The 14,792-nt window shown below is 45.7% G+C and overlaps 1 protein-coding gene across 1 annotated transcript in view; it reads left to right on the forward strand.

Moving 5' to 3' along the window:
- LOC144138151 (uncharacterized) overlaps positions 1 to 4,575 on the forward strand; it is a 143,407-nt gene extending 138,832 nt beyond the window's left edge. Inside the window, exons 7-9 of the mRNA XM_077670289.1 lie at positions 1,534 to 1,569; positions 2,806 to 2,841; positions 4,250 to 4,575. Coding sequence (XP_077526415.1) covers positions 1,534 to 1,569; positions 2,806 to 2,841; positions 4,250 to 4,359 — 182 coding nt within the window. The 3' untranslated portion in view covers positions 4,360 to 4,575. The remainder of the gene's footprint in view (positions 1 to 1,533; positions 1,570 to 2,805; positions 2,842 to 4,249) is intronic.
- The last annotated feature ends 10,217 nt before the right edge of the window (positions 4,576 to 14,792 follow it).

A 14,792-nucleotide genomic window follows, 5' to 3' on the forward strand; every position in this document is an offset into this window, starting at 1 on the left:
AATTGATCAATTTATGTTAAAATTTTGATTCTCCCACTAAATCGCGTGTTTTTATGACGCCTACAATGACATCACACGAACAGGTCTTCAAGCTAAAACTAGTGTTCTGTGGAGCCTTGTTTACCCTTAGTCAACCTAGATGGCACCACCATACCGCGGCGGGCCGTTTTCTGCCTTCGCCTTGTTTTTCCCCGTATTTGTACTTGGCTTGTTTTTGTTGAGGTCGAAAATAATCGTTTAGTTAAACATGATGTTCGTTCGACAAATATGGTCTATCAATACACCATAGGTAACGCCAATCGGCCAGTGTCGTCTTAGACAGTCCCAAAGCGCCGCAGTGCTATGCAGCTAACACAGTATAGTGCGCGCAGTACCAACAGCAGCACGCATAGGAATTTCTAAATTTACGTGTACTTTCATAACTTCCTGTGTTTAGCCAACCATTCTTGCTGCTATAAAAAGCAAGTGACCTAAATTTAAGCGCAAATAGCTCGTTCGGCAGGGTTATAAGCGCTACCTCATTTGCGTTTGCTTTTGCCGGCCTAGCCAATCGCAGAGCTGGCACATATGTCATCATAGCTTCTGTTGTGGGAAATGAGCTAGTGGGTCGATGGGTATTCTCTATTTTCCTAAATATAGCTTATTTGATTGAAGTGTGCGTTAAAAGTGGCGTCCGTCCGATTCTAACGAGGCAATCTTTCGAATGAGTCAAACTTGCGTTAGTCTGTATGGCCCCTCTAAAACGTTTTCCTTATTCCCTCTTTCTTCCCCTCTTCCGTTCTCTGTCACTTTAGCACTAAACTATGTCCTCACATTTCCCCTCTACACACCCTCTCCCTCACTGGCTTGTATGAAGGTGAATTCCCTGCCGGGCTGAGTGATATCCCCAGCGCACCTCTCGTCCTTGTCCAAGCGAATCACTCGCTTTGCCCGTATGGTGGCTGAATATTAAAAAAAAAAAAAGAAAACCAGTCAGTCGTAAACCCTAATCAGCCGTTCATGTATAACTATTTTTAGCCGTTCAGAGTAAATTGTAGCGTGCTGCCTTCCGTTCCAAAAAATTATTTTCTCGTTTGTCAGCTTCCTGATATAGTACTTCAAGTTGTTATAAACACGTATTCTACCTACGAGCCTATTTTTGTCGTCATGTGTATTATATGTAATGTTTATCGGTAGTGAATAACTCTTTGCTGGTTAGTTAATTTGACCGCCCGTCTCGCGATGGCTTTCAACTCGCCCTGAAGCGTATTCTTGTTTCTGGATTCTTTCAAAACGCAATTTCTAAAGTGAATTTATGTTGTAATGGTGATTACATCGTGCCTCGTGTAACAGAAAACGCACTGATAAAAGCGCGTGAAAAAGCTCTGTTTAATGCTCCGGACGCGCAACAAGACAAATTTGGCTTCTTACTGTAGTATTTCTTGGTGTGGAGCTAAACGCTGAAGTTTTGGCGTGTCCGTTTGTCTGCCTGTCGTTCTGCCCGTTTGCTTTCGTACTTGGTCTCCATAATGGGCTTTTGTATTTCCCGTGCAGGTCGCAACGAGCAGGAGCGTGTTGCTGGCATTGAAGGTGACAATCTACTCTTATATTAACATTCCATTTCCGCACTTTGTGAAGAGGTGTCTGGGAATCCTGACTACCCGACGAGCGAATCCAATCCCTCCACAGGGGTTTTTGTGTTGCAGGAATGACGATATTTCGGCACTGCTTGCTTGTCCCGAGGATCAGCCGGGAACGGCTTGCTCGCTAGAGGGCCACTGGTATAGCCACCAGAGGTGACCAACCAATCTGCGACGCACCCGTGGTCCCCTGTGGGTGACATATCCCGGGGACAGGAGAGGAAACTGGAAAAGGGAGGGGAGAGAGAAGGAGAGAAAAGACAGGGAGAAAATGGTTGGAACCTGAATGTTGGGGAAGGAGGGGTAGGCGAAGTAAAGGAGAGGAGGGGATAGACAAGAAGAGGGGAAAGTGGGAAGGGACGGAGGAGGAAGGAGGGGATCGATATGAGGGAGACGAGAAATACGGACAAGGAAGGAGGAGAGAGATTAGAGATTGGAGGGTAGAGCGAGAGGGCAGTTTGACGTCATTTACAGTGTCGTCGGTTTTTTAAGCAATGCACGTTTTTTTTTACTTCAGTAAAATAACATGTTCATGAGTTTCGCTCCATCTGTCAATTTTTAGTGTAGCCCTGAAAGAGAGGGAGAGAGGGCTCTGGAGTCAAGGTTCCTACAGCAGGGCGTTGATGTGTCATCGTAGCTTAGCACTTTCGTATTCCCCATTCCTTTCCCTCTCCCGTTCCCCGTCTTTTTTGCACTCCCCTGCGTCTTCACATGCCCCCTCTACACACCCTCTCTCGCACTGGCTTGCATGCGGATGAAGTCCCTTTTGGACTAAATAAAATCTCCGGTGCGCTTCCCTTCTTTGTCCAAGGGAATCACTCAGCTTTGTCCATATGGGTTCTGTCGATTTAAAAATGGAAAAGCAGTTGGCCGTAAACCCCAACCAGCTAATTAGGTATAACTATTTTGAGAAGTTCAGTGTAAATAAATGGGCCGTAGCACGCAGCTATCTGTTCGTAAAAATTCTTCTCTCATTTGTCGGCCTCCTCATATAGATCTTCAAGCTATTATAAACACATAGGCTACGTACGGGAGCCTTTTTCGTCATAAGGTGTATATTATGAAGTGTTTGAACTTCTGATGGCATTATTTCTTGGAATAGGTAAACGCGGAAGTTTTGGTGTGTTTGTCGGGCTGTGCGCTTTTGTATTTGGTCTCTGAGATGGGCTTGTGCACTCCCTTACAGGTCGCTACGCCAAAGAAAACGGCATGGGAGATGAAGGTGACAACCAGATTTATTATTTATTTATTTACACAATATTGTAGGCGCAGTGAAGGGCCCAAGCAGAAGGGACATAACTACAGACGATGTACTATGAACAACAGAAGGTCAAAGAACATGAAAAGCGCGAAGATTAAGGACATCATTCAAACAACGCATAAGAAAGAAATTTAACACATTAACAATACAGGTCAAAATGCAATATGGTCAATTGAGTCAATGCTATTTAAGAATGATGCAGGTAATTAATTCCATTCGGTTACAGTGCGCGGGAAAAAGGAGAATTTGAAAATGTTAGTTCTAGCATTGAAGGGCGTTAGGGAAGTTTGATTGTGATGTGTAAACAAAACAACTGTGTTTTCAAACAGAGGTGTGCAGTTACAGTCTTTACAATGAGTGGCTAAGTGCGTGAGAGGGCTTCCTTTCAAGCTCGACGCATGTTCCCTTAATCTTATATTAAGGCGCCTTCCAGAGAGATTGTGGAAGTGTTTTATATTTCTAAGTACAAAAACAAGTATGGAAGTCACCCCTCTGTGGCCTTGTTGGACAAAGAAATATCGCTGCCATCTTGTATGTAATGTCGGTAGCCGACACGTGTTTGCAGTGTGTGCTAGCTGTGTGCGCTGTAAAAACTTTTTTGCGATGATGATGCGCAGGTTTGTAGGTACATATAGCATAGACTTCGATACTAAGATATACTAGAGGAAAATCTGGCGCCACTGTCTAGGGGAGCAGCGCTTCGGCGAGCGTTCCGTCATGTATCGGGCAGGCATGTTCCACTTGTCCTTAGCGTGGCTCATGAACAGGCTGAAAAGTTTGCTCTGGCTGCAAAAAAGCAACAATATTACTGTAGAAGGTTCATCAAATTTGTTTAGCTATTATAAAATCGAACCCCCAAAAAGATTAAGTTGTCAGTGATTGTGTAGTAGCTTCATGCACGATGAACAAGAAAAAAATGTTACCCTTTTTGTTGATTTTGGCTTCGAGATAAAAAAGAAGCCATATGGCTAGCTAAGCCAAGTAGGCGAGGAACGTCGCTCGGCAATGGCGCCGCCCACGGTGGCCCGCGACTGCACCGAAAGATTTCCCTCTAGTATATATTAGTATGGAACTCTATGGTATGTAGGTCTTTCGTTTCAATCAATAAAATTTCAGCTGTTAGAGTGCGCTCGTCCTCGTCCTTTTCTTCTTTGTCCTTGTTTGTTTTTGCGCAATCGGTGCCATGGATAGATTCCAACTAGGCCGGCTTGGGCTGTTGCTTCATTAGCTAGGAAGCAAGCTCAATCGCAAATTATTACAAGTAAAAGTGTTTTGTTTCGTGCCCTCTTTGTACTGAGCCCCGCTCCACTGGTCATCGTCTTTCACAGTGGGGAAGGACACTGAATTTTTTCGGCGCCGGTTTGCGCAGGGTGGAGCCAAGAAACAGCTGGATGGCGCACAGAAGGAAAACGGCATCACAAGGTCGAGGGAGAAGCGGCTAGCTGGTTCGCGCATGGAGACTGGCCTCATGCCGGCTGATTGACCACATGCTCAGCAATGTGGCTCAACAGTATGACCGAAACGCTAAAAGATTTTGTACACCTAAAATATAATCAAAATATAAGAAAGTGCTTAATCAAGAAAACGAAAATACGATGGTGCTGTGTTTCCTGGTAAATGATGTTTGTAGACACGCGCACCACACAACGGTGTGCCGTGCATCGGATTTGTTGGAGTGAAATAAAAGTTGAGAACCCTTGGGAAGAATCTCGCAGATTTTTAATGACAATAGTATTTCTAGGGCAACTTGAAAGGGGAAAGTTTGGTCTGTCTGTATGTATGAAAAGAGAATTTATTACAAAACCACATATCAGCGAGCAGTTATTAGTGGTAACAGGGCTGCCCTAAAAACAGAAAAAAACCCAATCAGTTCCCAAGTACTCCAGGCAGTCAACACTTTGCACAACAAATAACTGTGGTGGTGAAACAAGCTACTCCAAAATCAATACACAAAAAGTTCACCGGTGTTCACAGAAAGAGTTCAGAAACTAGCTGAAACTCAATACGGTACAATAGTGATGCTCAGGATGTTGTTCCTGACAGCTATGAAGCGTGTGGACCAGCTTAACAGAAAGGCTTCTTCACCTAGAGCTGCCAACTCATTGCCAAGTGACTCAGAAGGATCGACCACTCACGCCACAGCAGTGGAAACATCGTATACGGCGCGAAGACACGCGGCACCACGATTTCGCCACAATTCAAAAGCCCCAGCACACATCAAGAAATTCACCAACACGTCGCTTGAACGTGTGCTCATTCTTAGTGTGAGACCAAAGAAGCTAATTAACACAGTCCAAAATGATACCACTACAGGACACTCCAACAAGGCATGCTCCAATGTTTCAGTGTGCCCGCAGTAGTTCGGGCACCGTGAGTAACGCACAACGCCGAATCTCGCCAGACGGCCACACGTCGGAAGAACTTCCCAGCCACGCAACCAACCGAAATCCCGAACATCAGACGGAAGTGCCGCCGAAGTCAGCTGATGCCAACGGATGCCGCGTGATCTTGCTACCTGCTGATTGTCTAACTGGTTTATTGCCAGTTTTTCGCACAATTCGCTTGCCGTACTTTCCCTAAAATTTAGGCTTGGTAAGGTAGACTGGACGTTTCTCAGTGTGTTAACAACATAGGCATAACATGGCGGTGACTGCCCGGAACTCGGTTCAGCCAGCCGGCCAAAGTGAAATAGAAGCTGCACAACAGGTTTATATACCCATAGAGTTTCATACAATAACAGCTAGAGAGGAATCTGGCGTTGCGATCGCCTGCCGCAATAGGTGTGATGGGTAGTTCTGAATTCGAATTGGCGCTCGATGGCTTGTGAAAGTTACTATGGATTGCAGGCAGTTTCGTTTGCGTTTTGGATTTACATGAATGCATTTGCCTACGCGCGCTGTTGGAAGAAGCGATCAAAAATACCTTTCTACTTGAACTGCATACCGTACGCGCCCTGATGACTCCCTGAGTGAAATGTTTTATAACCAGAGTTCCCAATCGGGTGGGTTATGAATTCATTGGCGGAATTCATTGAAGATCTGAAACACCTAAATGGGACTGTGCGCGATTTAGTACGCAAAGAGTGTGTCTCGCAGTGTCTCTGGGCCGGCCGCTCACAGTAGGACTAGAAGTGAGGGACGTGTTAGGTGCCTGGTATTCTTTCGAACATGCCTGTCGTGCTACAAAAGCTTTACTGACCTATTTAAAAGCCACAAGCCTTGATCAGACTTTGTAAATAGTTGAAATCATGTGTGCTCCTCGTCATCATTATAATCATCATTGTCGGCGCATTCATCTGGCGTAGCAAACCAGGCGGCTTAGCTCGGCTGACATCGCCAGACTCATTAAAAATTGTTCTCTCTCTCTCTCTCTCTCTCTCTGTCGGTGACGGCGCATACCTGCTGCGTCTCAGGAAGTGATTGCCTCATCAATGAACGCACGGAGGCGCGCGATACACTCTGGCGTTGTCTAGTAGCGCGTGGTCGCAGGGGCCTTCGTGCTTTCCTCCCCCGCTTCCTGCTCGCTCTATCTCGTCTATCCTAGGTGTCCTCTTCGTTCGCTAAGTTGCAACGATGCCGACAGCGACGCGAAACCACAGGAGCGGGCGCTTTAGAGCGACGCTCCAAATCAGAGACATAGTGAGTGCGTTTGGAGAGAGGGACCTCAAGCCAAGCCCCGAGACGGCGGTGGCATTTGCTGCTGCGGCGTGGCGGTCCCACCGCTGCCTCTGCCTTCCACTAATTTTGTTTTCCATAGACTACAACACTTGAATTGTTTGCAAGTGTCCTTGTAGTTTGTAAATTTGGGCAACAAACCTTGAATAGCCAATTCGTTTTGCCGAATTTATATTTCAGTTGCAACGATTACCAGCAACGGGTACAGACATTTTAGTACGCAAGCACTTTGGCTGCCGCTACCGTGGTTTGGTAGCGGCCACGGAGACAGCGTGGTTTGGTGGCGGCGACGGCGATACTACATGTGCGTGTATGTATTTATGTATGTATGTATGTATGTATGTATGTATGTATGTATGTATGTATGTATGTATGTATGTATGTATGTATGTATGTATGTATGTATGTATGCATGTATGTATGTATGTATGTATGTATGTATGTATGTATGTATGTATGTATGTATGTATGTATGTATGTATGTATGTATGTATGTATGTATGTATGTATGTATGTATGTATGTATGTATGTATGTATGTATGTATGTATGTATGCATGTATGTATGTAGGTATGTATGTGTGTATGCATGTATGTATGTACAAAAAGAGCAGAATACCAAAGGCTTCCAACATGTGATGGCGCAAACGAAATGAACAATAGTTTAATAACACTCCAAGAATGGAAGAGAGCTCTATTGGCTGGTAAGAAGACTGCACCCGGCCCAGATGATATACACTATGAAATGCTCGCACATCTTGCGGGCACTTCTGAAGAGTTTTGAAGTCCGAAGAGTTTTCAAAGAGTCTTCAAGACTGAAAAGTCTGAAGTCTGAAGAAGCACTTCTGAAGAGTTTTAACAAAATCTGGGAATTGGGAAGATTGCCGAAAGCCTGAAGAAAGCATTTATTGTAGCATTCCTCAAACATGGAAAGCCACCAACCCACCCTAGTAGATATAGACCCATAGCCCTTACCAGCTGTCCAGCCAAGATGTTTGAACTTATCGTACATACCATAATAAGCTTGCTTCTACAATCAAACAAACTTCTCGGTGTTCACCAGTGCGGTTTGCAAAAATCATGCTCAGCAACTTACCATAATGTCCGCCTCGAAAATACCGTAGGAGAAGCATTTATAGGTGGTATTCGTTGAAAAGTTTAGCGGTCAATTTCTTCGCTTGGCAACACTGGAAATGGTCACAGACATGGCCGATGCGCCACGGACGCGGCGCAGCCTGGGCCACTGCGACCGCACGCCGAAGAAAAAAAAAGACACCGGCGTGCGTCATCTGCTCCGTTCCAATCCGATTCTAAACTGTGGCGCCAACAGAGATGTTATTAATCGCACTCACAGTGAACTCGACGCAATACTTTGTGTTCGGCGAAGAGTTCGTAACGTGAAACACAGTCATGTGTTTCACAGTCGTGCTTAGCACGGACAAGTGCCGCCATCCCGCGGAGCCCGACGTAACGAGTGACGGCGCACCCCCATGGTTGCATGGAGGAGAACAGGGGTGCCTGATCCGCAGGCCGTGCGCACAACGTCGCCTAGCAACAGACGCTATGGCGGCGCACACTTGGTTGCCTGCATGCATTCCACGCCATTGAATACCGAGGATACACAAACAACACTGCCTTTTTTATCTTGAGAAGGCTTACGACACTACATGAGGTTTGGAATAATGCATGATTTGGTAGAATTAGGCATCCGTGGAAGAACGCTGAATCGCCTGAACGACTTCATGACAAATCATTCATTTCAAGTCCGCCTGGCTCGAGGAATTTTGTACAGGAAAACGGTTCCCTCAGGGGGGTCTTCTAAGCACAAGACTTTTTGTCGTAAAAATGAACCTCATATCCAAAATAATTTCGAAGTCTATTAAGTATTCTGTACTTGTTGACAGTCCTCAAACAGTTTGTACATCCTCCAATGTACCGACATGCGAGAGACAAGTACAGTTGACTATAAATTGACTAACAACATGGGCAGACAGAAATGGTTGCCAGTTTTCACCAAACAGAACAGTGTCTATAATTTTTCCACTCAAATAAGGCTTGCAGACCGACCCCATACGGCCCCTGAAGGAAATCGTATCAGGCAGGCGCGGGTACCAGAAGGCGGGAGTAGTGAGGGCTGCTCGTCGAGTAAAGGATACCACGCCGGGATGATGTGTGGCCGCATCGCGATGACCCTCCCCTCGTGGGGCTAGGATAGTCGTCCGCCGGATAATCAAATAAAGTCTTTTCACTCACTCACTCACCCGTAAAGAATGAACACAAAGTTCTCAACCTAACCTTTGACAAAAAACTCACTTTCCTTCCCCACATCAATACGCTAAAAAAGAAAGCACCCCGAGCTCTAAACATACTTAAAGTCCTGTCACGCAAACACTGCTGTTCCGACAGATCATGCCTTCTAAAAGTTCATCGCTCTGTTGTACGCTCCTGCTTAGGCTATGGTTACATTGTGCATGGCTCAGCGAGGCAATCCTACTTGAAACGACTGAACCCATGGGCGTACGGAAGGGGGGGCAAGGGGGGGGGGGCAACTGCCCCCCCTTGGAGATTGGGATATTTCTATGCACTACAAAAAAGCCGCGCAGCTGGTTGGCCCATAATTAAAATAACTTTACCCGGAAGGGCGGAAGATAGGAGATAATGACACCGACGTTCTCCTTTTTGTCCCGTCCTTTAGCGCAAAGTTTTTTTAATTATGTACGCGAACCAACTAGCCCAACAATCCACGCTACTCAAATGATTAGCACACTCAGGTCCTGCGTATCCGTATGGAACGCCCTTCAGGACTGCGGTCAACATTGCACTTTAGACAATGGTGCTCTTCGATTTACAGTCTCGGACTTGCCACGGACTCCCCGAGAAGCAGTCCGGCGTTCGATTTTCCCATGTATACCTATGGCTTCGGGGAATCCTCGGACTACCCGCGGACTCTCCGCGGTGACTCCGAGACTGTAAATCGAAGAGCGCCCCTGACTAACATTGCCGGTCATGTGACGGCAGTGAAACAAACTGCCTGTGCTGGATATTGAAGATTGCGAATATTTCTGAAAAGTTCGACGTTTTTTTTGTTTTTTTTATGCAGTCATACCGCAAGAATATCAGCTTTTGGACAAATTTCCAGCTATATTTAGCTTAAAATTTTCACCGCTACACTTAGTAGGGAAAGCGTAACATACTGCCGTGCCTTCCCATTACCTTGTACACCCATTTTTCGAAATTGCGAAATTTCGGCACCACCCAAGCCCCGAAACAAAACCTATAAATCAGCCCCTCAAAACGCTTGTACGCCTGTAGTGCATTGAAAGTCAGGGACGCCAGTAGTATCTTTATTGTGTGAGCCATTTTAAAAGACTTCATCACACATGTCATCTCGCAGTTTGCCAAGAAAAATCCCACGCGTCTGCAGCTGCTATTCAAGGAAGATTGACGGAGTGCAGTTGTATGTATGTGAACGTATTGTGCTTTGTGCTGGTGATTAGTTGGCGTGAGTCGAGAACCCTCACGCAGCGAGACTGACCACTCTTCTTTGCAAAGTGACAGCAACTTTTCGCATTTTCTTTATTAACTTTATTTTTTTGTTCGGTAATAAAATCCAATGTATATTCTCCAAGTTTGGTTCTAATTCGCTGTTTGTAATTATTGTAACCACAAATAGCGCCTTTTTGGTGCTATCCAACCGTACCCTCCCCCCCCCCCCCGGCTAATGGATGCCCCCCCTTGCAAAAAGTTCTGCGGACGCCCTTGACTGAACCCAATACATAATTTAGGTTTAGCGTGCTGGACACATTACCAGGGAGTTCCCAAAGAACAAACCAACTACCACCTATACTTTCCCTCCTGTATGCGCTTTGGCGCTGACACACTTAAAAAAATAAAATAAAAAGCAAATACCGCGTGATCACATCTTACAGGAGTTTCTGCCACTGAACTGGAAATGCAAAAATTACACGGCTTTTACACAGACGGGTTGGAAACATCATACTATGCTGGGAGGGTAGTAATACAAGGGATGTGGGAGATGGTCATCCGGCTACCTCTGTGCGCCTCGGTTTTGGCAGCAGAACCTTACACCATTGCTGAGGGTTTAGAAAGAATAACAAAAAAAAAGAATTCCGAAAAGTGTTATCTAAGCAGACTCTCTCAACGCAATCACAGCACTACATTACATAAATGGAGCTCAACCGTTCATAAGAGACATAGTAAGCAATTTAGTGGAAGCCAAAACACAGGCACCGGAAATTAAGCAGTGCTGGCATCTTAGCCACGTTAGAATCAATGGAAATGAGAGAGCCGATGCATGTGCCGCACAGGCCGGTAACAGAACAATAAAACAAGTACAGATTTCTCATACCGACTGCATAAAATTCATAAGGAGTAAACTGACAGAAAAATGGCCGTCCTCGTGGGAAAAGAAAACCAACAACAAACTTCACATAGTTAAACCCACTATAGCAGAGTGGGAATCAAGCAGACACAAAGAACGCCTCACAGAAGTTATTTTATGTCGTCTCCGCATTGGACATACACACGTGACACATAACGTAAATTTGTTCTTATGAAATAAGATAAACCGAGATGTGAAGAATGTGACCTAGAGCTAGCAGTAAGCCACATCTTACTCTAATGTGCAAAATTTGAGGTCCCCAGAAAAAAACATCATAGGCTGTTCTACAACGAACACATTTTATTTCACCCCAGTTTACTTTTAGCAGAGGATGCTCTTGTTAATATTTTCCCGTTTCTAGTTATTTAAAAGGAGCAATGCTCCTAGGCAAGCTGTAATTTGTTAAAACACTGAGTCATTATCCACAAAACAAAACACAGAACCTCCTGTTTGGCGCATGATAGCCTTAGTTGCTTATGTGCCATAAAACACAACACAACACTACAAAACACGTATACATGCATATAAATAAGCACACGAGCACCTTTGGTACTTACGTAGCTCTATTCCAGCCGCGAACGTTGTTCTTTATTCGACAAAGAGCAAGAAATATAGAAAGAATTCCTAATTTCGCGCTACCGTGACGTAATACGGCAGGAGTGACGTTTTCTGGGCAAGCACTCGTAACGTGGTTTTCAGTGCGCTAAATGCACGTTAGCATTGAAGTGAAACGGTCAAACGGAACTAAAGGCCCCACAACAGTCCTCCTGTCAAGTTTCTTGGCGGTGGCTTAGATCGGTGCCGTTAATCGCAAAAACAAGATGCTCTGACGTCATAGAGAAATCTCCGCAAAGTGGCTCGGGATTCGCCACTGCTTCATTTGCTTAATTTACTATGTCGATTATTAAAGTTTCCGGTAAAATTGGTATCGTTGTTATCAGGACAAATCCGTATTTTTAATAAATCAAGCTTCTCATTTGTCTTCGTGGCCCCTTTAAAGAGCCATGAAGAGAAAATACAACTTCGTTTAATTTGAAAGAACTAGGATTAAGTATCTCACTCAGCTCCATTACAGCCACAAAAAATGTTTTTTTAACGAAAAAAAAGCAAGTATTTAAAACTTTCAAATTTTGCGCCACAGTGACGTGTTATTAGCAAGAATGACGTCATACGGGCCAACAATAGAACATAATTTTCAGTGCATTAACTGCACGTTAGCATTCAATTGATGCGGTCAAATGGAACTAGAGGCCCCATTACAGACGTCCAGTCATGGGTCGACGGACGCGACAGGTCAGTTAGGCGGCCGCCAATCGCACAAAAAAGGTTCTGTGACGTCATAGAAAAGTTGCAGGAAATTGGCTACGGGGTCGCGACTGCTTCACACGTTTTCTTTAATATCTCCGTTATTTATTCGAAGATTTCGATGATATTGGTATCATTATTATCAGGACTAAGCAGTCTTTCTAATAAACCCAACCTGTATTTTGTCTTCATGAATCCTTTAAGCATTGGCGCATGCGTACACCTAGAGCACATAGCAATACTGTGAGTATACCTGTAATCATGCTAGCAGAGAAGCGGAAATAAGGGTTATGCCATAGTTCGACCTTATTAATTCCAATTAGAGAGAGAAGATGGTAAAAACCGACGACCCGGCGCAAAATAATTTATAATGTTTGACTATGTTATTGCATGCGCAAATTTTCGTGCGAATGCAATTTAACGTAGGTTTAGTCATAGCTCGGCAAAACTGGATGCCACTCACTCACACTCACTCAAAAAAATATATTTATACTGAAGCACTCACTCGCACTCACGCTCGCCACTCCGCCCTCACCACTCGCTCTCACTCACACTCACGCTCGCCCCTCCGCTCTCACTACTCGCACTCACTCGCACTCACGCTCTCCACTCGTCCCCACCACTCGTACTCACTCGCGCTCACGCTCGCCCCTCCGCCCTCACCACTCGCACTCACTCGTGCTCACGCTCACCACTCGTCCCCACCACTCACACTCACTCGCACTCACGCTCGCAACTCCGCTCTCACTACTCGCACTCACTCGTGCTCACACTCGGCGCTCGTCCCCAACACTCACACTCACTCGCGCTCACTCTCACCACTCCACCCACACCACTCGCACTCACTCGCGCTCACGCTCACCCCTCGTCCCCACCACTCACACTCACTCGCGCTCAAGCTCACTATTCGTCGTCACCACTCGTACTCACTCGCGTTCACGCTCAACACTCCGCCCTCACCACTCGCACTCACTCGCGCTCACACTCACCACTCGTAGTCCCCACTCGCACTCACTCGCGCTCACCACTCCGCCCTCACCACTCGCACTCACTCGCGTTCACGCTCACCATTCGGTGTCACCACTCGCACTCACTAGCGCTCACGCTCACGACTCGCATTTCCTATTTACACTCCCTCGCAATCGAACTCACCCCTCGCAAGGGCCACTCACACTCACTCGTACTCACCACTCGCTTCCTCCACTCACGCACTCGCCACTCCCATCGCCCGCTTACGCTCACTCACGCTCACTCACAACCGCCACTAATTCACATTACAACTCGCTTTGTTCCTTTGCAGAACGGGAATTTAATTTTAACTTCGCTTTGTTTGTAAACCAGATAAATCGTTCCATTTTGTGGAGACCTTAAATGTGGCCATATTAACACCGACACCACAGTGATGTCGTTTCATGAAGCGAAGAGGAAATTCGGTGTTTTAAGAGCTTCACATTGGCTATGGGGCGTGCCCCATAACAATCGCTAACTCCGAAAAACTTGATTCAACTGACAAAAAATCAAACCGTTCTCTTAAGAGAATTAAAACTCGAAGCTTTCTCCCGTGCAAACTGAGTCAAAGCCTCAGTTTAAAATCCAAACGGATTCAACAGTGTCGAAATGGCGCAATCGGATAGACGTCGGCTTCATATCGCGGGGGACCCAAGCGCGATTCGCACCATGGGAAAGGTTTTTTTCTTGAGGCGCTTCATGTGCCTTCGCTTATCATCATCATTGCTTTGTGAAACCCACTATAAAGTTCGCTTTCCTGCGGTGCTTTTTACTCAGACGCCGACGCCACCAGTGAGGAATGGAAAGCTTCATTTCAAAAATGGCGAAGCTTGCATTAGGTCGTGAAAGGCTTGAACCACATCGAGCTGGGTGATTTCTTTCTATGAAAGCATTGATTGGCCCACTAACACGCATTGCATTAGGTTCGAAATTATTTATTTACATGTTGCCAGAATGCAATCCGGGAGTTGTTTTCGAGATGTGCGATTTATGACTCTTCGGAGCACCCAAAGGTAGTCGTGCGTACTAGGATTAGGTCTGAAGCCGGTTAGCGATGGATGAAACCAACCAGTGCGCTCGAGATGGAACTGATGTCGGTTGTTAATTAATCGGTCGATGACCTTGCACATGATAGGAGTTAGTGAAATAGGTCGCAGATTTTCATGTTTTCGCGGGCGTCTTTACTAGGCTTCGTGATGCGATGAATGATGGTCGTCTTCAAGTGCTCGTGGACTTGTCCCGTTTCCCATGATTCGTTGACAACACTCAGAAGGGCTTCATGGCCGTGCGTTGGCAGATTGCGGACATCTTGCCAAGTGATTTTATCATGGCCTGGAGCGGATCTAGATTTGCCTTGAGCGATGGCAACGTGAAGTTCTCCCAGGGTAAAAGGAGTGTTGAGTTCGTCTAGAGGGTGTGGTATGTCTATGTCGGAAAGAGATTTTAGTGCCGTTTTATCCTTCGCAGCATGCGGAAAGAGAGTCTTGATAATAGTTTCTTCTACGTCGTAATAGTCAGACTGCA

Source organism: Haemaphysalis longicornis, unplaced genomic scaffold (assembly GCF_048455015.1).
Source record: "Haemaphysalis longicornis isolate Haplotype H1 unplaced genomic scaffold, Haemaphysalis longicornis Haplotype H1 scaffold_5, whole genome shotgun sequence".
In the NCBI taxonomy this organism is placed as follows: Eukaryota; Metazoa; Arthropoda; class Arachnida; order Ixodida; family Ixodidae; genus Haemaphysalis; species Haemaphysalis longicornis.